This window comes from Protopterus annectens, chromosome 17.part0 (assembly GCF_019279795.1).
Source record: "Protopterus annectens isolate FY-2018-M chromosome 17.part0, PAN1.0, whole genome shotgun sequence".
Classification (NCBI taxonomy): Eukaryota; Metazoa; Chordata; order Ceratodontiformes; family Protopteridae; genus Protopterus; species Protopterus annectens.
In genome coordinates, this window is record NC_056751.1 from 675,339,093 (window position 1) to 675,362,101 (window position 23,009).

The 23,009-nt window shown below is 41.7% G+C and overlaps 1 protein-coding gene across 1 annotated transcript in view; it reads left to right on the top strand.

Moving 5' to 3' along the window:
* LOC122791493 overlaps positions 1-21,896 on the top strand; it is a 147,400-nt gene extending 125,504 nt beyond the window's left edge. Inside the window, exon 4 of the mRNA XM_044059236.1 lies at positions 20,913-21,896. Coding sequence (XP_043915171.1) covers positions 20,913-21,318 — 406 coding nt within the window. The 3' untranslated portion in view covers positions 21,319-21,896. The remainder of the gene's footprint in view (positions 1-20,912) is intronic.
* The last annotated feature ends 1,113 nt before the right edge of the window (positions 21,897-23,009 follow it).

Sequence of the window (23,009 nt, forward strand, 5' to 3'; positions counted from 1 at the left end):
AGTCCTGTCAGGTATTCCTGATTCGATGCATCTATATAACTGCTCGTATACTGCTTTGGTGCAGGTTTGGATATTGGTGCCAGTTCCTACAGAGGGGTAAGGGGGCTATGAAGCTGTTTATACCATCTCTCAGGAGCCTGTAATCAACTTCGGAGACATTGTTATGTCTGACCCTAGCTAGATGGGTATTGTGGGAGATGGTGAGTTTAAAAGTGACAGCTTTATGGTTGAATCCTACCAGGGAAGATGATACTTTAGGGATGTTGCAGTGGTTACTCATGTTGTTTAATACCATGCACAAGATATGTACACCTCTTGTGGGGGTATCATCTAGCTGTTCAGAGGTGTTTGCATTGACAAAATCTATGAATCTCTGGGCATTTCTGTTCTAGCATGAGTAGTTCTTCCGATCTATGTTTGGGCACTTAAAGTCACCCAGGATAAGGGTGAAGAGTTGCATTCTGATAGAGTTGAACAGGTCCATATAGGTGGAATGGCCATCTTGAGTCAGATTTGGGGGCTGGTAGCTAGCTATGATTTCAATAGGGGTCTTGTGAAAGATTACCTGCACATTGAGCATCTTCTGTGTGTCATACCATTTGGCCAGCCTGGAGGTGGGTATGTCTTTGATATATATTGAAACTCCACCGCCTTTGGCTTTACTGGCCACAGTTTGGGGTCTGGATGGGTAACCAGGTAAGACTGGGGTGCTCTTTGTAGCTGTGAACCACATTTCTGTGACTGCACAGATATCAGCATTTTCCAGGGTCTTAACCTCATCAGTTCTCCTAAACATCGCACTATGGGGAGGCAAGAACCTTTGCCATTAGCCTGAAGCCCAGGGAGACAGAGGAGGGCCATCTCTGCCAAAGCATCGTGGTCTGTCGATCATATCCTCCCAGGCTGTCATGTACTGGCCCACCCTGGAATGGCAGCAGAAACACAGCCAATTGTTAAAGTCAATCATTTCCTGTTTGTATTGAGGCATCATTCTGGGTGATAGCAGAATGCTGCTTCAGGCTAGCGACATACCTGCCTGGGATACACAATCAGTGAGCTCAACCATGTGTCTCTTCATATAGTCCAGGGAGGTACGTCTCACTTCATTCATGCTAACATAGACTATGACAGAGTTATAAAAGTACCTGTTGCTGTGTGTATGTGATATGGCAGATTCTGGCACCTGACAGACACCTAAATGTGAATTTTTCCTTATCCAGCCTGCTGTGAGGCATATCTGTGTATCTCACAATGGAATCTCCTGTGACTAATACTCTGTGTTTATGGTGAATCCTTAGTAGCTGTGAGACACAGGTGTATGGAATATGTATGGTATGTGGTGTGGAAGGCTGTGGGGATTGCATGTGTTTTTGTCTTGGAGGTCTCCTTTGTTTGGGTATGTTTATGTTGAGAACCTGCACATATGTGGGTATGTATTGTGTAGGTGTGGGTGGTGTGTGAGGTGTCCTTATTGTGTTGACACCTTTTTGGTGCCATATATACTGGCTTGAGAGGGAGAGAGCATGGAGTCTAGGTTCCTAATGTAATTGCATCTCTCACAAATTGTGTTCCTAGGTGGTGGTGGTAGTAGATGGTTGTCCATGTACATGCGGCAGGTGCTACACTGTGCCAGGATGCCCATATCAACAAGACTGGCAGGAGAAACTGTAAGGACATTATCAATCCATATTGGTCAGAATCTGAGGGCAAAAGGCCATGGAGACCTGAAGGGGTGGGCCTAAAGCCTGAGTACTTAAACCAAAAGTATGAGTCTTAAAACACTTACAGTTTAGACAGGGTACAAACAAGCAGTAATAAATGCAACAGAAAAGAAGCAGTCGAGCACTTAGAGAACAAGCAGCAAGTAGCAGGAAAGAGCAAGATGAGCAGGAAAACATAAGATTTATTGCCACCATGTTGCTGATAGCCACATACATACTGTGTTGATAGGTGGCGGAGTATCATTTGGTAGTTAGCGGAGGACAGTGCCGGACAATTTGGATGTGCTGGGTGTGTAGATTGATGAGAACAACATACGTGGTCCTGTGATGTGTTACCCTCTTCTTGTCTTTCAGAAACCATGTACAGATGGCGGCACCAACCTTTTTCTGTTGCCAAAAATGAAGTGATTATAGATGGGCTCAGACACCATCACAACATCCCACTTTCTAGGAGTCACCAAAATCAGGAGCAACGTGTTGCACTGTGTGCTGACCTCATCATGTCAGTGAACCAAGTAGGGCTACAGGAAAGAAGCTATGAGCAGGTCCAACACTGGGTGACTGATATGATAAATGCTGCAAGGCAAAGGGATTCTGCTATGGTCAAGGACCATGCTGCCACTGGTGGAGGGCCTGCAGCAGAACAACCACTCTTGGCCACACAGGGGTTCCTGGCAAACCTGGCATCAACCACCAGCTCCCCAAGAATCCATACATCATGGAGGTGAGTGGCCCAGCTTCCAAAGCAGAGGAGCATCCAGACATGCCTCCTATGTTCATCACTGTAATACTGTAGCAGTCATTATAGCAGCCTCTGCATACTAGTACACAGATGCCAGGTTAATCTGCATTTGGGGGGGTTGTTTATAATGTGGGCAGTATCAGAGTTCCTTACTGTACATATTGATATATGCACATATTATCATGTAACAATGCCACCTTAGTGTTTGCTGACAATACCTCTCTCTCACATTTCCATAGGTACATCTGGTATGGCCGGAGTCCAACATCCTGTAGCTAGTGAGTATGAAACTCTTTTGTTATAGCTCACATATACCCTAAGAATGTTAAGGGCAGACAGTTTGCCATAAACACAACTGTTATGCGTAGCCAGAGTACAGTACTCTTATGTTCAGTTTTGGAGGGGTTCACTGAAGTGCACTGAATCAATAATCACAGTAGTGTATTTGCAGGAGCTGTTACATATTTGCTCTTATTGTTGCAAAGGTCTATGCAGTCTGCTATACCGGGGACTATAGTATGGTGAAGACAGGTGCACTGTGTTGTAGGTGTAGGTCCATCACATACACTGACATATCACTTATCTCACATGTGTATAGTATTGGCAACATTAACCAGACATAGCTGCAGTGTATGTTATGAAGGGCCTGTCTTTTCTGTGTATGTTGTGGTCTGCTTGTGTGTTGTGAATGGGATCAGAAATAAGACATGGTATGTATAGTGCAGTTGTGGCACCTCACTTGTATGTGTGTGTGTGTGTGTGGATCAGCAGACATAATAGGGCAGGTATTAATGCACGTATGTTCTCTTCCTCCTCACAAGTGACCATGGGGGGTTGGAGTGCGTCCCCCTTACAACCTGATGTCAGTGTCTCTTCGGACTCTGATGATGATGGTGGCCATAATGAGGCACAGGTGGGATTGTTGGTTGTTGAATCTGTCCAATGGGTTGACAACATCCCAGTTCCCCCCAATTGTCCCTGCACACAGTCAGTATGCCCACACATACCCAGTTCCCTGCGGCCACAGATATTGGACAGTCAGAGTTTGGTGGCATTGAACAGGAGAGTGTGGTGACTATGGCATCAGTGACTGTCAGCACTAGCCATAGCCATGCAGCTGGTGAGTTCCCACACAGGCAGATTGACAGGGATGGTCAAAGGAGGATTGCTGCCCATCCACCACCTGTCACAGGTGTCACATCACAAGTCACTCGACGCATGTTTCAGGCCATCATGGAGGCACAGGCATGTTCCAAACACAATACCAGATGGATGCTCAGGATCATAGATACATCACTGTCTGGTATCTGTGACTCCATCCACAACATCAGTACTGGACAGACGGTGGAGTGAGACATTGTCAATCCTTGACTGCTCATTGTCTGTGCTAGAACATGTGGTGGGAGTAGGGTATTAGACACGTGGCCATAGGTCAGCAACAACATCTGCTGAGAGTCCACATGGCCATGCACACTCACGCTCCCATTGTAGCAGTACCTCCAGCACTACAGAAGGGGGTGCTGTCCACACCATGATATGGAAGGCCACATCATGGTGTGGACAGCACCACGATGTGGCACACCATGGGCACATGGTCCTGGGTGGTCCTGTGAGGAAAAAGGTCCCAGCAGACACCAGTCACCATCAGCAACTAGTACCACTTCTGACCCTGGCCATGATGGTGCCAGTACCACTCCTGGCAGAGCCAGTTCCCGTGCTTATGGCCAGAGATGGTGAACTATCTAGTCTGCCATGTACAGTCCACTGCTGTCCAACATACCAATGTGCAGGGCTAACACATGGCTTGACTGTGTACATGCACATATTCATATATCAATGGCACATGCAGGTCACCATTAGACACACATAGCACCTCTCCATGGCCCAGCTGACCACCATCCCTTCCTGACCCCCACACATGATGTCAACTGTTTGGCACATCGTAGACCTCTGGCAACCCCATACCACACCCTGTGCATGTGAGGATACCTGTGCCACATCCCTGTCATAAATAGCATTGATACAGGAACATGCAAATATGGGTCTGATGCACAGGGTGACTATAGTACATTGCATTACATTGTTTACTGTGGTTCTGTTATGCCTTGACAAGTGCTGTCTGCTGGCATGTGTCATGAGTACACATTAACGTGTTGGTTCCTTTGTTGAATGATGTTAGATTGATGGAGGTGTTGCAGAATGACAGGTGTCTCTCAGAACTTTGTATGTTTCTGTTGCAGGGTTCTGAGTGACTACGCTGTGGAGATGTGGTGGCAATATAGTGGCTCAGGATGACATGGTAGCAAAGCAGACATATGACATCAGCAGTGTAACGCTTTATATGTGGATGGTTACCTAGGTGTGTCTGTGTAGAGCAGTGTGACAGGGGCAATGGGGCAGGCAATGTACTCTGCATGCATACCCCATGACAAGGCATACCACCCTTGATACGTATCACCTGAGTGTTGTCTACCTACAAATGTAGGTGGTGGCAGATAGCATTTATTCCTAGGTAGATGTGGGCTATTTAGTAGCAGCAGGTACTCACAGGGCCTTAAAATGTTTAACCATTACACACACATAGGCAAGACTGACACACTGCTGCAAAGGGGTATATTTATATACATACACACACACACTCATAGAGCTGGTTTTCTTGAGATTAGAACCCCACCCTATCTAGTTATAGATGCTATAGTATTATGTACTAATTGTATGTGCCACAGAGGTTATGCATTGTGGGAGTGTCTGCCAGTGCTGTTAAGGGGGATGACATCAGCTGGACCTGTAAAGGAGGCCAATGAGGGGTTGACAGGCCCTAAAAATGTATAACCATTGCACACAGATAGGTGAGACAGACCCACTGCTGCAAGATGATATATCTACACACACCAACTGACAGAGTTGCCCTTACTGAAAGCAGAGCCCCTACCTATCTAAAGTACTATGTACTTATCGCATGCACCACACAGCTTATCTGTTTTGAGAGTGTCACCCAGTGCTGTTAAGGTGAATTACATCAGCAGCCCTTGTAAAAGAGGCCAATTGGAGGTCGAAAGGTAGGCACAGGGCCTTAAGATGTTACACCATTGCACTCAGATGGGCAAGAAAGGCACACTGCTTCAGGGGATATATTTACACACGCACAGACACACACACACACACACACACACACACACACACACACACACACACACACACACACACATACACACACACACTGAGAGTTGCCTTACTGAGAATAGGAACCCTACCTATCTAGTTATGTATACTATAACACTACGTACTTATCGCATGAGCCATGCAGCTTATCTATTTTAAGAGTGTCAGCCAGTGCTGTTAAGGTGAATTACATCAGAATCACTTGTAAAGGAGGCCAGTGGAGAGGTTGAGAGGTAGGCATAGGGCCTTAAAAAGTCCAACTATTACACAGAGATAGGTGAGACAGATACACTGCTGCAAGGGTGTATATTTCTACACACACACACACACACACACACACACACACACACACACACACACACACACACACACACACACACAGCTGTCTGTTGCAAGATTAGAACCCGTACCTATCTAGTAATATACACTATAACACTATGTACTTATCACATGCGCCACAGAGTTTATCTGTTATTAGAATGTCAGCCAGTGCTGTTAAGGTGGGTAACATCAGCAGGTGTTGAGATGGAGGATAATGTACAGGAGTACACTACTCACAGGGCCATAAAATGATTCACCATGGCACAGACAAATGACAGATGGCCATGTCTGTACTGCTAAGGAAATATCTACACACACATACATACCCAGAGCCACAAGGTGGCTGCAGTGAGATTAGAACCCTTACCTACTTATTATTACACACTATAGCTCGCAGCACTTATTGCATGTGCCACTGGTTAAATATGTTGTACACATGGCTGCAGCCACAGTACTTGTGAACTATGCAAAGTGGCCTTGTATTATACAGCATGTGTGGCCTGCATAGTGAACCTGCTTTATGCTGTTAGAGTATCTAGTGTCCTAGCAGTGGGGTATGTGTTAATACCCCTGCTGTGTGTGTACAGGCAGCAGTTCCACCATATCTGCCCAGTTACAGTTTGCTAGGTGGACAATTGGCCACTAACAATATGGCCTGTCCAAGTCCTGCTTTGATGCCATTGGACATTACACCACCTGCTCACCATTGTCTGTCTACAGGGTGACATTCCACAGGCAAGGGGTTCTATGATTGGACAGGTATGTCATTATGCGGCCTTTTTCTGTTACCATCAAACTGCTGTGTGTGCAGATAACCCCAGCACCCTGCATATATGTGTGGACATTCATACATCCCCATACACATATACAACACATGTATGTGCATATATATATATATATATATATATTATATATGGGATATAACTGTAGCCGTGTGTGTGTGTGTGTGTGTGATATGTGACTGTGTTATACAGATATATCACTCTACAACTTTATTTAGCTTTGTGTGTGTGTGTGTGTGTATGTGTGTGTGTGTGTGTGTGTGTGTGTGTGTGTGTGTGAATATATATATATATATATATATATATATATATATATGTGTATATATATATATATATATATATATATATATATATATATATATATATATATATATATATATATATATATATATATACATATAAAAACATCTGTGCCACAAACTGATAGATTGGGTAATCATGTGTGAGGGGGATAGGGAGAGACAGATACATATACAGAGCTGCCTGTATGCACACACATATATCAGTTCCTCATGCAACTAAGGCATCAGACATGGGCTCAAGTTAGCTAAGTGTAAGTGCATGCCCTCACCCGAAGAATCCAGGGCCTCAAATATCTATCCTACACATATAGGCTAAAACTGAGACCTCATCCTGGTCTGTGACATCAATTGGACTTGATGGTGGGTCAGATTTGTGTCCCAGAGACTCCCCCTTTTGTGGAATAGACTCCCTCTCCATGTAAAGCACAGTACCTCATTAAACCTTTTTAAGCACAACGTGGATAACTGGATGGGGAACAGAAACTACGCTTTTTCTAATTTCTCCAAAACGTTTGGGTTTCTAATACCTGATGGGAATGGACTCCATTCCTAAGTCAAAATACAATTAACGTTCATGAAATTAGCATTGTTTTAGTCTTTGATGTCAGCCAAAAGTGCTTTTTGCAGCACCCACAGTGTACCCAGTAATGACTCCTACTACAATTCGTATGGAGTTACATTGAATGGTAACATATTTAAATATGATTGTAGATACTTTTTATAAGAGCCGTTGCTCCTGCTACTGCTGGAACTGTCTGGGTATCATTCTTCCACATTGCTCTCATTTCTGCCTGCACATCCTGGTATTTTATAACTTTGTGTGTCTCTGTATGCAAGACACTGTAGTCACTGGATGTGGCAATTTCAATGATCAATGATACTTTTGTCTTCTTTTCTTGGACCACTATAACTGTTTTTTAGCATCTAACTTTTGAACTGTCGTTAATGGGTGATCCCATGTGATATAAACGTCATCATTTTCTATGATGCTTTGTGGCTCATGTTTCCAGTGTTTTACAGCCACTTCAATACCATAATATTTGCACAATCTCCAGTGCAACAGTCTCAGCACATTATTATGCCATTCAGTACACAGTCCTTCTGCCATTAGTGTGTCTCACCCAGCAACAAGGTGTGTAACTGTTTCCAGTTTGGTTTTACAGAACCTACATTTGTCTGTTTCTCCCACATGTTCAATGGACTTTGTAAACCAGCATGTACATAGCCCACTATCTTGAGCTGCTAATATTAACCTTTCATTTCTTGTTTTGAATTCGCCTCTCCTTAACCATTCCTGGAATTCCACCTATGTCCCTGCTGGACAGTGGGATAGGTTGCTAATGTGTTGGAACATGGGCTAAATTCTTGGATAGGCTTGTAAGGGCCTCAGGGCTAATAGCCTAGTAACTTCCTATGATCCTATGGTCCAGTGTGACTGTCAGTATTTACAAGGTGACTCCAGGCCAGACATACCTGTACTCCAGTCTGGGATTTCATCTGCTACAGCCAATTGGCTGCTGCATCTGATTCAACAGTCACCTCCTTGATATTTTGTCCAAGGCATTCGCTGGCTGTGTGCTGAACATAATATATTTCTCATACCTATCAAGTGTGATGACTGTAATGAAATGTACAGAGTTCTGCATATGTATGCTACATTGTGCATAGCATTGTTGATTTCTGGTATATTATTGGCATATCATTATAGGTTGACATTAGGACATGCTGACAGACATTTGAGTTACTAACTCCATACACATCAGCAAACCAATGCTAATGCACACCCTGTTATTCTCTGCACTTTATACATTTGTCTGGCCAGTAGTTATTCCTTCCCCTTGTATTTGGACCTTTGTCCCACCACTGTTCATGGCTTTGTCCAGATTTCCTGCTCTAACTGGTTGAGAGGTATGATGTGACTGGGGTACATGATGTAACACCACACACAGGGTGGCAGTCTTCACATCTCTCACTGTACATGTTTTTGCAGAATGTCTAGTATTCTGCCCCATATGTCTGCTCTGTTCCTCATACAGTTGTGTTTATCCAGTAATATACTACTAAATGCAGTCTACTGAATTGTTGTAAGTACTGACACAGTTAAGTGATGGCCTTTACATCCTGCTGCTAATCTGACCTGTTGCAACCTGCTATTATACTAGCCACTTAGTAGGTTACAAAGAGTATATGTGTAATGTCTATTTGTTTGGCCCTCTGCTACCCATTGTCTCTGCCTTTGTCCAGCTTTCTGGCATGAACAGATTGAGGCATATTGACAGTCTGTAGGACTCCTGTCATAGGAGTACTTCACATGCAAAATTTGTAGGTGCAGCCAGCTTCAAACCATCAACACCATTAACGATGCTAATGTACTTAGCCCAGTGAGCCACCAGAAGGTGAGGTTTAATTCCACACACTATCAACTGCAGACAGACAGATAGACATACACTGTGTGAGACCTACTGTGACTTCTGCATTTTGTGTAAAATAGGACATTTGGGCAAGTTTTTTGTTACCGCCCTGGGATTGTGGGGTCTGCAGCTATGTCCTTGCAAACATATAACTGTTACTACAGTTGTTTGGAAACACTGGAGTGTTGTGTCTGTCCTATGACCCCAGTATTTTGCATTCCCCTTGCATACTGTTGTAGGTTTTCTAGCCCTGTGACCTCATGCATATTATGGGGTACCCAGTATTAGACAGAATACCTGTTGTTCCAAGTAGCCGTTAGTTTTCTGCAAGTAGACAGCAACCCACTCTATTCCCTTACATACATACAGCAGGTCCATACATATGCTACCATAGTCTAGTACTCCTTACATTTGTAGTAAAGGAGAGTGACTTACCTTGGGGATGCAGCAGTGGAGAGACCTGTGTTTCAGAGCGTACACTGTCTGATTCACACAGTACACAGCCAATACATTGTATGTATAGGTTGTGTGGTGTGTCTGGCATCCTTTTTACTGTGTATGTGAGTCAGAGTAAGGTGTCAGTCCCTAGGACCCTAGATTGTCAGTGCATGTGCTATGCATTGCCTCTTTGCCAAGGCCAGGTCATACTGGGCATGCCTATGGCTGTCTACAGGGACAGGCTCAGGGGTTTACTCCTCCAAGTCCCCCTGTGCCTGTGGCTGTGGGGTCCTAGGCTCTGGTGGGGGCTGTGTGTCCATTCCCTGTAATGTTCTTGCCACAGCTGTTTCCGCAGGATCATATTGTATAGCATGGCTCATACTGTGAACATCTGTGCACATGTTGTTGGAGAGTACTGCAGGGCTCCACCTGATATTTTGAGGCATCAGAACTGTGACTTGAACAGCCCAAACACAAGCTCTATTATGTTCCTAGTTTGTACATGTGCCTCATTATGGTGTTCTTCAGTAGGTGTATGTGCATTTCTGATGGGTGTCATCATCCATGGTTCCAGTGCATAGATAGCATTCCCCAGTAGATGGCTATATGAGATAGCAAACGTCTGGTACAGCTGTGATGCATGCCAGATTTTGGAGTCTTGATAGCTTCCAGGGCTGCCGGCACACCCACTCATAATATTGCCCTGGGCATTGCACACAACCTGGCAGTTTATGGAGTGATACCCCTTGCAGTTGACGTAGACTCTACCCTCCTCACCAGGTGGCATTTTGATGTGTACATGAGTGCAGTCTATGGCACCCAGCACTTCAAGGTAGAGTGCTACATGGTGGAAGAGATAAATACTACTGGCCCTCTCTTCAGGGGTGTGGGGTAAATAAATGTGCTCACTGGCATGTCTTTGCATGGCTTCCAGGAATTGGTGGAGTACCCTGGATGCAGATGCCTGTGCGGCCCCCATTATGTCCCCAGTTGGTCTTTGAAAAGTAACTGTAGCTAATATTCTAAGGGCTACACATACCTTTGTTTCTACTGGGATGGGTTCTCCTTTGTTTTATCTGGAACAGAGTTGTGGGTGGCAGAGCTCAGTTAGTTTTTGTAGTATGTCCCTGTCACCCTGTAGATCTCTACAATCTCCAGCTCATGTAGCCCCTGGAAGGTTATCCTGGGCCTGAACACTGTTCTCCTTTTCAGTCTGGGCCTATTGTCAGCAGCACCAGCAGCACTGACCTCAGCCTCTAGCACATACAGATGTAGCAGAGCAACAGCAGCACCTAGCATTCTGTCAGTTAAAATTCCCAAGTGTGTACTCCAATGGTGCAGAGTATGTGGGAAAAATCAGATTGTAGGGTGTATGCATACTTTATAGTGGTGTGCTACAGATGCAGCCTGTGTGATTGGCTAACTATGATGCTTTCCACCTGTCAGGTACATCACTGAGGGGTTTGAATTGCCCAGTGTCTATGGAATAGGGCTTAACAGTACTTTATACATGATTGGCTTTCCCAGGCTATTATCTTTTTTTTTTTAAATATCTTCCCTACTAAGCACTGTGGCGGGGCGCGCAAACCCATGCCACTAGTATAAACACTGCTCAGCAGTCTGTACACACACCCATGCATGGGCACACTCAGCATAGCTTAAACCAGCTAAAAGATGTACCCCACAGTGAAACAAAGCTTAGCAGCACTAGACACACACCTTTGCTTAACTAAGCTGCGTGGTATGCAAACGGGTGTCACTCAGCTCCACTCCACATAAAGATAATGTGACACATCCCCTCTTGATGTCAGCTACCTCTTTTGTGGCACCAATACAGTGCAGGGGCTACACACGTTTTATCTGCAGACACACTAGCCCATTTTTGCTATTCAGTAGCCACAGCTCATTTGCATACTGATCTGTGCACACAACCTGGATACTTTATTATTCCTGGACCTGCCTCCTTAGCAACCACTGAAATCAACCATTGTACATACTGCTTGCAGGGCCCTATAATGCATTATTCTCACATATATCTTGTTTTTGGATTTTACAATTTTTTTTTTTTTGCATAACGGCATGTTTGAGCACCGCTGCATGTTGCCCAAATGTGATATGGCTATTAAAAAAATTATATTTTATTATTTTGCATTATTTTTACATATACAGAACATAGTTTTAAACATATCTGTCCCTACTATGCAATTCCTGACCTTCTAGAAGGGCTTTTACAGCCCCTGTTCAATTTTTGATTTCTTGTACACGGTTATTTTCTGCGTACACTTCAGATACCTACACGGGGTCTGCATGACTACCTGTCTGCTTCCTGGATTGCTCCAGCACCCTCATTTGACCTCATTTGCATGAAGTTCACCTCTTTATGAGGTGATTTGCATTCTGTGGACACTTCCGTGTCCACAGTCTTGTGCACTCTCCTCTGCTGTATTTACTGGATCGCATGGCTGCCGGTTTCCATGTTGGGGCCATGCCACTATGCCTGCATGGAAAATCACTCTGTGTAGGCTTTTACTGAATTCTCCATAGTCTTTTCCATAAATATTGTAATATATTAAAATGCACACAAACCCCAAATTATATTTTTGTAAACTTTCACAAATGTTCATATCTTGAAAATTGTAAGTTAGACATATATTGTTAGAACATTTTTTGTTAACTAGACATAAGTTTTCAAATGACAAAAAACATCTTTGTAAGTGCATATTTATTGAAATATTTACAGAAATATGAAAACATATGCTTAATTGTGTAATTAACAAAACATAATACTGGATATCTCTCAAGATGTGTAACTTAGTGCAAATATCACAGTTTTCCTTAACAATATCTAAGGTTTTAGTTTCATGCAACAGTTTGTAAATTACTTGTTTTTGAAGCATTAAGTATATATGGAAATATTGCTTTTTATAATTACTAGCTAACAACTAGCAATATTTCCAATATATTGTGATACAAACCAGGTAAGACAGTGAATTGCCCTGTGTTGCAAATTGGTGTTTCACACTATACACCTCAGTAACGTGTAGGTCTCTGAGTTATGAAAATATAAACATAAATTTGAAAATATGAAAATAATTTTGTTAATAACTCCTTGCCCTTTCTGATATTGCCAATTATTAACTGGTAAGTTACCCAGAAAAGTTTTGGATGCTATAAGGCGGTATGGGCACAAACCAAAAAAGGCATTTTTAGGCTTGAGTGAGAAACATAGAAGTTAAGAATCCAGTGATAGTAATTTCACTGTGTCATTCCTTACATATATCAGACTTGGCTTTGTGCATCACAGTCTGATTGTTTCCCACTAATGTGGGTGTGTGTGGATCGCTTTACTCCCCTCCCAGTCTCAATTCGCCAGCCACTTCCCATGTTCTTCAGTTTATACAATCATATCCATGCTTGCTTTTTCATACCAAATACTTACTCCTTAAATAGAAAAAAAATACAGAATGCTTATGCAACCTTCAGCTCCTTCAGCACATAAGACAATTATCCAGACCAAATACAACATCAAGCCAATGCTCCCTAATTGACCTGATAATCGCAACACAGCCAGGAAATGTCTTCTCCATCACTGACCACCTCCCCTACTTTCAGGGACCACTGTCCTATTACCTTTTGCATCAATAACCTTAATATTAAATATGCCCAGGCTGACCATCTTCAGATCTTTACCCCAAAAACAGCATTAACAGGCTGAAATCCCACCTCAGTACCATAGATTGGTCCTTTAAAGCCATCCATCAGTATACTAGTACAGTGAGAAATACCTTTACCCAGCTTTTCTTAAACCTCCAAACAAGTACTTTCCCTTAGACAACAAACTGCAAACCCAATATAATAGAAGAATTAAAAGTTATTATACAGTTGTGAAATAATGCATGGCAAAAATGGAAAATAAACCCAACCACATCAACTTGAGACCAATACACCACTTTTTGTAACCTCACAATATCTAAGCACTCCCTACTACACTCTCCAAAAACAGCTCTAGCAGATCATTGACAGCATAACCCTCCAAAGTACCCCCACTCTTAACTTAATGCATACCCTTCATGGAGACCTCATGCCTTCACAGTTCAAGCTGAATTCACTAACTTACCAACTCCACCATCTAATGCTTACTTCCACCCCATACCTTCAGTCACACCACCTGGATACCTGCCAGCTTTTTACTCACAAAAATTACAGTAGAGCAGATAGTCACTCTTGGGACACATCTTTCTTGATGCACCTAATGGATTCGACAATGTCTGCAAATGGTTACTGTTCCATTGTAGGAAGTTCATCATTACACCCTTACTACAAATTTGTAATGTCTGCATCACCTCAAACTGCATGCCGACAATCTTCATATCAACACTAGTCATTCCATAACAAAGCGGGCAAAACCTGACTCAGTCACACAATTCAACTCAATCTCAATACTGCCTACCCTAGGTAAAATTCCTGCTTCACAAGGCAGATTTTTGCAGAAAGCTGTGAATCTTCAGAGTAGCTTAATTTTCTAAACATAGTCGACTCATTAGCAGTAGCATCCTTGTGTATGCTGATTCTGCAAACTGTTTTGATGTGCTTCATAACTGCAAAATGGCTACTGCCGCCCAGGAAATTGAAGACCATAGTACATCAGCAGACTGTAATAGTTTACTTCTAAAATCTACAATGGTTCTCTTTGTTCATGTAAGAAGATACAATGGCAGAGAGCAGATCTTATAAGAACTGTCATAAAAATATAGTCTGAGTAATTGAACAATTCCAGAGCATGCAAGGCTGCCTCCAGCTCTGCACATTGTACAGACTTATAGCACACTAGCTTTTGGTGCAAAAGGCTGTGGGTTCTATTACCACTCCAGGTAAATTAGTTATTAACACTACAGTGCAGCATTAGGGGGCGCTGCGCTCCTCAGTGTATCATCCTTCAGAAGAGATGTTAAACTGAGGTCCCATCTGCTTGAATTAGTGGTAGCTTAGGTGGATATAAAAGATCTCACTGTACCTTTCAAAAAGAGTTGGGGAAATTCCCCAATTCCCAGACAAATTTCCCTTAGTAGTATAAATACCACTTTGGGTCTCGCCTGAAGAGAGGCCATCAGCTTAGTGGGACTAATCTAGTTGACAAAGGATAGATAAATACATCAATAAAAAATAAAATTTAAATCAGTAACATCTTCATTAGGAATATAAATAGCCTATCCAATAACATTGGGCCATTCATGCTGGTCTCAGGCATCATCATTACAGATGTTCTTTGGTCCCTCAGTACTGACTCCTGAATGGAGAGCCTGTCATTGCTTCCTGCATCTGTATGCAGTCATGACTAGAGTCAATGTATTCCATAAACAGCAGCAAGATATACTTTGTTCTTACCTTAGTTTGCAAGTTCTTTTTTCAAAATCCATTAGGCATCTTGCCATTTTCTTAGAATTAATACATTTTGTTGACTCCTTAGGCTCAGAGATGCCAAATAGTCAGATACGAGATGTTTTTGAGCTCAGGTTTTGAGATATTTCATGTTGAGCACTGAAATGTAGTTTTCATTGACAAACTGTGCATTACTTTGTCTTTCACACTACAAACTTGAAGACAGTTGAATATAATGTCTACTTTTAAGCCAATAATAAATGTAGCATTTTTGGCCAGTTTTTAACATGCTAGTAATGTTGTTTTATCTCTCATATAATTGTGTTATTTTCCTCTACCATGTATTTATGTGCTGCACTGTTTGAGAATTCCTATCTGAATTCCTACATCATAGATGGATTATTTGAATTAATTTTACAACTGATGTGAGGCATTAGGAGTTGACAGTTTTTGTGCAATATTTAAACAGTTAGGCTCTTTGAGAAGATTGACAGCTAATAAGTGCCAATTACTGGTGTGTGATCATCGTAAAGGGCAATCAGTTTGTCTATTGCCATCTATAACCACGTCTTTTTCTGTCAAATCATGATACTACCTGCACACAAAAGTATTGCTATCTTAGTATAGCATGTTAACTGACAGAATCTAATGTCTGATAACAATCAGCTGAATCCAAAATATGCTAGATGGATGTAGCATTGTCTTCAGTTTGATTGCATATTCTGCCTTGGGTATGCTATCTATTTAGATAGTGAACACTGATAGTGAAGAGTAAACACCGATAGTGAAGAATGAAACAGATTTCTTGTGCAGATCCCCCTAGGATACACATTTAAAGTAATGAGAACTGTAATCACTACTGCGGATCTCAAGCTCATCTGTTGATAAATACATTGATAATATGTGGCAGTCAACAGTCACTGCAGCCACAGAACTAGATGGTATCCATATTCATTTATGTCCAGCGATGCACTGACTAAGGTCTATTTCCCTTCTTCTTAACTGGCTTCCTACTGCAGCTATCATACATTCTGGCTGGTGGTCTGTTATAGGATCATAGGAAGTTATTAGGCTAATAATCCCAGGGCCCTTACAAGCCTAGCCAAATTCAACCCTTGTTCCCTTTAGGGCCTAGTGATATGGTCAATGATTACAAGCTGATCTAAATCAGCGCCAGCTGCCCCTATCCAAGAGGGACATAGATGAAACTCCTGGGGTGAATTTGCGGTTTCCCATCCAATTATCCAAGTTACATTTAAATAGGATCAATGAGGGGCTCTGTTTAACTTGAATTGGAAGATTGTTCCAGAGGAGAGGTAACTCTGTGAGACATATCTGTCACTCCAACAGGTCCTGTTGATGTCACAGGCTAGGTTAAGGTTCCTAGAATGAGTGAATCATGTACCATTTGACTTACAAATGTGCAGAATAGCCATTAAGGCAGGGTCAGAGGTTGCTCTGCATGCAAGGCACAGGTTGCCTCTGAGTAGTCTATATGATACAGTGGATAGTGCCAGTGATTTTGGTCTGTCCGCATATGACTTGTGCTGAAGACCCTGAATTTTCTTTGTGAGAAACCTTTGAGGTCTCTTTAGTTACTGCAGTGCCTGGTAAGGTATGAATGAAGGGAAGCATTGTACTCTATTAGTGGCCTGATGAGGGAAGAATACAGGAGGGTTATAACCTCTTTTGTTTTGGAAACTATGCCCTTACTTATGAGGTGAGAGACATAGAAGGTCTTCTTAACCACTGTGGAGACATTGTGATCAAAGGTAAGGTTGCTGTCAACCTGTCTGCCCAGATCTCTCACCGCTGATTTAGAGCTTAGGGTGTTGCTATTAATATGGTAATCCGCAGGGACATTGCCCTTACTGAAGAGGATTAGAATGCATTTTTTTGCATTAAGGTTAAGTCCATGGCACCAGTCATTGGTTTTAGTAAGCCTTTCTTGTAGAATGTTGACATCATTTGGGGACTCAATGACTGCACCCAGTTTGCAGTCATCAGTAAACGTTGTCAGCCACAGACCTTTTGTTTTTGCATGTACTTCTAAGAAGTAGATTCCAAACAATAGGGGCCATAACACTGATCCCTGTAGAACACCACTAGTATGGGGGTCTGCTGGTGGAGTTGGAAGCCCCTAATTTGACTGTATATTTTCTGTTAGTGAGCCAGTTTTCAACCCACCTGACAATATATGGGTTGATCCCAACTGGGCAAGTTTTCCAATGATGCCTGAGAGGGAGATTGTGTCAAAGGCCTTGTCTAAATCTAGGTAGGTTGTATGTACAGATTTGCCCTCATCCAGGACTCTGGTAACTATTTCAAAGAAGTCCACCAGATTCCACAGGTACGATTTGTCTCTGACAAAAACAAGCTGGGTCAGGTCAAGTGTGTGAAGACTTCCTGTATCTTTGTTGATAAGGTCCATGATGATTCTCTCAAGGGCCTTGCAGATAAGGCTGGTTAGGCTTATGGGTCTATATTTCCCAGGATCGGTGGATGCATCCAGTTTGTGCAAGGGGATGATTGAAGCTCTTTTCAGTTCTACAGGGGCAAAACTAGTGCTTAGGCCGTAGTTAAAGACAGTACTCAATGGTGTTGCTAACTCCTGTTTTAAACCATTTAGAATGCAGCTTGGGCTGTTATCAAGTTAAATAGAGGCTGTGTCTTTGGCCTTGGAGAGAGTGGTTGAGACCTGCTCTTTAGAGTTAATAGGTGAAGAACAGATGGTAGGAATGTTCTGGGGTATATGTGGTGGGGACAAGGGGGAGAAGTTTTCATTGAACCTGTCCACTAGTAGATTGGCTATTTCTACAGGTTCAGTATATGTAGTACCAATTGCTACAAGTTCGGTACAAATCTGGGGTTTTCCTTTATAGTTTTGGAGGTAGCTAAAGAATGCCTTATATTTATCTTTAGCTAAGGATGCTAATTTAGATTCATAGTTAGCTTTAGAGGTCTTTACAGTATGTCTTATTTGCTTGTTCAGACTGAGAAGAGAGCACTTCCAATTTGGAGATCGTTCCTTCATGTTTTTAGACAGCAATTCTTTCCTCTTCTTGTACAGCCTGTTTATGGAAGATGTCCACCAAGCAGGCTTTTTCTTTCCAGAGGATTCTGCTTTGGTCCTATCAGGTATGGCTGAGTCAATACACTTGTATAGATGTTTATACAGAGCATTTGTGTGCATCCCAGTATGGGTGTCCTTGCTGGCACTGGGAACAGGAGCTTTGAAGGTGTTAATGCCATCTCTGAAGAGACTGTAGTTGCCTTTGGAGAAGTTTTTTTAGCCTAATTTCATCTGGGGGGGTGGGGCTGATAATCATTGCTTTGAACGAGACAAGAGTTACCAGAAGGGGCAGGTAGGGGCACAAAAAAATAAAAAAATGGTCCTTTGTGCTAAGTCAATACCAAAAAAATAAAAAGGTCTTTTATACAGGCAGTTCTGCAATTTATGATTGGCCCGTATGTTGGTATACAAGCCAATCAAAAATCGTACAGGGGAGCCTCTTCTGTTCAATGCAGACCAGCTCACTGTTACACATTGAACAGAAGTGGCTTTGCTTTACAATTTATGACTGGCCTGCATGCCAATATTGGAGCCAATCAAAAATCACAAAGCAGAGGCTGTTTCACTAGGATTTTAACTGGCAGTGCAGGACTCGGGATTGGGCTGCTTTTCTCAGGACAGTCCCGCTCAAATAGGGATGTCTGGCAATCCTGAGTGAGCCTGATTTATGATCAGACTTCACCAGGGAGTGCTGCACACTTGTGGTGGTACATCGATCTCCCATGTTGGTGAGTACCAGATTAACAATGTTTGGACCCCTTGAGGGGGTGCCAACTATTTGTTCCAAGGCATTGAAGTTAACAAAGTCCAAGATCCTTTAGGCAAGCATGTTAGTACATGTATAGTTTACCCAATCTATCAACAGGTAGTTAAAGCCACCCATAACCAGAGAGTTTGGTTCTGTTTTGATCAACTCAATTAGATCCAAGTAGGCAATGTGGCTGTCATGGTTCATGGAAGGAGACTGTAACTGACAATAACTTGGAGGGGGGTCTTCCTACAGTTATTTGCACTTGGAGTAACTCTATGGAATCGTTCTGTTTAACCAGTCTAGAGGTGTATTTATCCTTGATGAAGACTGATACTCTTCCTTTAGTTCTCACGTGTTCATTTTGTGGTCTGAATGTGTGGAAGGCATTATAACCTGGCATGCCCAGGGTGCTCTCCATGGTGTTGAACCAGGTCTGTGTGACTGCACAGATGCCTGTGTCTTCCAAAGTGAGGAATGCTTCTAGTGAGTGCAGTTTCAGATTTAGACTCCTAGTGTTTAGCATCATAACCTTGAGGTTGTTTTTCAAGGATATTTTTACAATGGGAATTTTGTCCTTATGACATTGACTAAAAAAGGCACTATGGGGGAGGCAAGTGCTTTAGCCAGTGACCAAAAGCTAAGAGGTGACAGATAAAGACCGTCTCTAGCAAAGCATCATGGTATATCAACCATATTATCCCAGGTGCAGCTGGGATAACACAGTAGATTAATTGCAAGTTGTTATGCCTTTAAAAAAGCAAGCCCTTGCCAGGCACTTTAGAAACATATTCTTGCTTTACCCTATTAAATAAATACTTACCTGTAACTTTCTATCCCAGAATTAGTTTCTGAAATTTCACTTGGTCTCGCTTACTTTAAGTGAAAGGAGTGAATGAATGAAAGAATTAATGACTAATTAATTAATTCATTTAAGTTTGCTGACCAGGTAGGTGAGCTGATTCAATCATAACTTAGGCCAGTGGCAAATACAGATGTGGAATACAAATCTGTGTACAACAGTACAATGTAAATAGCAGTCAAGTTAAACATAATACAGATGTGGAATACACATCTGTGTACAACAGTACAATGTAAACAACAGTCACGTTAAACATGAGTACGTATTTATAAGCAAAAGAAATCAACAAACGAATATTAGTTTATAAATGGAAAGAAATTAATTTGCACATTTTACAGTAGACATGCTAGTAATGTTGTCTTATCTTATGTTTTATTTTAAGCCTTTTCTTTAAGACATGCTCCTCAGGTTTTGTCAGGAAATATCCTTTGTCCAATACTATCCACTCAATCATTAAGTAGCACTAAAAATGTTCTTGTAATGTGTGATGATTCAAAAATTGTTAGTATGAGATTACCTCTAACGTTTTACAAACAGCACAAAGTACAGTCCTAGCAATGAGGGTGAAAAGCAATATTTTAGATTTTATGTAAGCAGATATGGATCAAATACATGTTTTCAGAATGATGGAGTCAGAGTAAGGTATTGAAAAAAACTAGAATAAGAGTAACATATTTTAGTGAATTACTTTTATAAGTAATAGACATGTAAGCAATTTCAGAAGACAAGGATCATTGAGGAAGGTACAATTTGGATGTTGTATAAGCTGTGATATCTGGAATAAGTAATCAGCCTTTGTCAGTAAAGAAGGAACATTCAGAGTAATCACAACACTTTTTAATAAAATATGGTTTGGAGATGTTCATGGCTTATTGGACAGTATCATACTAATACAGGTTATACTAATTTGCATAATTCACTTTGCTCAACATTTGTCTTCTCTCTTTCTGTTTTCCTTCTGCTTCCTGCAGCGTCGATGCTATTTCTCCAGGAAGGCTGATGACTTCTAAGAGACCCTACCTTGGAACAATGTCAACTAGTAGATCTTTTGGTCATTTTGGGACATTTGATCCGCCAGGGTCCCAGAGGTTTAACCCTCTCTGTCGTGCATCGGGAAATGCTGATGAACTGCAGTTCAGTTCCTGGCATCGTCTTTCTGTACCATTCAGCTATGAGGATTGGGTTTCAAATCAACTTCGAGCCAAGGCATCCAAAACAGACTTATCATATAATGAAGACTCACTTTCAGGGAGTAGTGAAGCTGATAAGGAAGAAATGCAGTTGTTTTCATCAGGACAAGATGTGAATGTGACATCCCCATTGTCATTCAAACCAGATACAAAGTCTTCTCACCTCCAGACTGGATACTTAGTGTGAAATCAAAAAAAAAATGGAGCTTGTATGACTAGTATCCCAATACTAGAAGCTCTTTTTCACAGAGCAGCCTCTCCCGGAAGGTGTTCATACTTAGCCTCAACTAAGCCCCTAGTATAGACCGTGGACAGTTCTTTATAAACAAGGTTAATGGAGAATTTTCTGAACCACATTTCACTCAATGTTTTTTTCTGGACTTGAAACTACAAGGAAACCAAGAAGGCAATGTAAAAATACTTTTTTTAAAAATATATTTCTAAATGTATACCATTGCAAATTTTGTAATCTCTGTATGTGTTTTTGATGTTTTTGTTGCTGATCAAAACTGTATTTCACTGACAAGCTACCCTAAGCCAGGTAGAGAGACAAGTAAGCAGGCATTTTTTTGGGAGGTTGTTGCTATACAAGTAGTGCAGATTAACTGCAGGTTAAATTCATATTTGTAGCTGACTCAGTTTAGAAGAACAGAACATCAGCTCAAACTAATTTGAATTAAAGGTCATACTCTCTAACCAATTTAATTTGCTCCATGGTGGTTTTATTTACTTATTTAACATTTATTTACCAGGAAAATCTGACTGAGAGAGAGCCCATTTTCAGCAGAGGCCTGGGGAGAAATGCTCCAAACACGTCTTTGGAATGTGGGAGGAAACCAGAGCACCAGAAGAACACTCATGTGACCACAGGGAGGACATACAGACTCCACACAGATAGCACCCCAGCTGAGAATTGAACCAGAGAACCTCTTTCTATGAGGCGACAATGCTAACCGCTGCCCCAAATAACTGTATTTGTATGTCTAGACAAACAGATACACAGACACACATATATTGAAGTGAGCATCATTACTGACCTTACCATCATCTGTTAGATTTTATTTTATATTGCATTTTATTTTAGGCCTTTTGTTTGAGACGTGCTACTCAGGTTGTGCCAGAAAATATCCTTGGTCTGACACTACCCCCTCAGTCATTAAGTAGCACTAAAAATGTTCTTATAATGTGTGATGATTCAGAAATTGTTAGTATGAGATTACCTCTAATGTTTTGGAATACGTTTTGCTTCTATTTTTGAATGAGTGTCATCATACACTAACCACTAAAGATTATCCATGCTCTGTGTTTACTGTATGTTTGCCAGTGTAAAAGGACCCTGGTCCAACTGGCTTTGCCTAATTATCTAAATGAAAGGACCAAACATGTTTTAAAGAGAGTAAAAATTCTTTTATAAATACATTTTGTATGCAGGGGTTTGATGAATGCTGACAAAGAATTGGAGACAAAGGATTCTACAACTGAATATAAATTGATGGAAGATTTATTCTCTTCATATCTTGTAATGTAAACTGTTATGGCAAACTATGCCTAGGTTATTCACATCTTTGAACAGAGCTATTGTATCTCAGCTTTAGCACACAAACCGAGCACATTCTAATAAACCCCATCTTTCAGATGAACTCATTAAACAAAATTGTCTTGAAAATCCTTTTGCCGCATGACCTTTAGCACTGCTTTTGATGGCTGTCCCTCACTCATTCCATATAATCTGGAAATGTTTCCAAATAATTCCTACCAATCTTTTTGTTGTAAGACTGTCTTCCTTGAAAACTACTGATCTTCCTCCTTCTCTAATTATATTTCTCATATTTATTTCCTATGTATGCTAAGGTTTAGCAAAAAACTATGTATGACCCT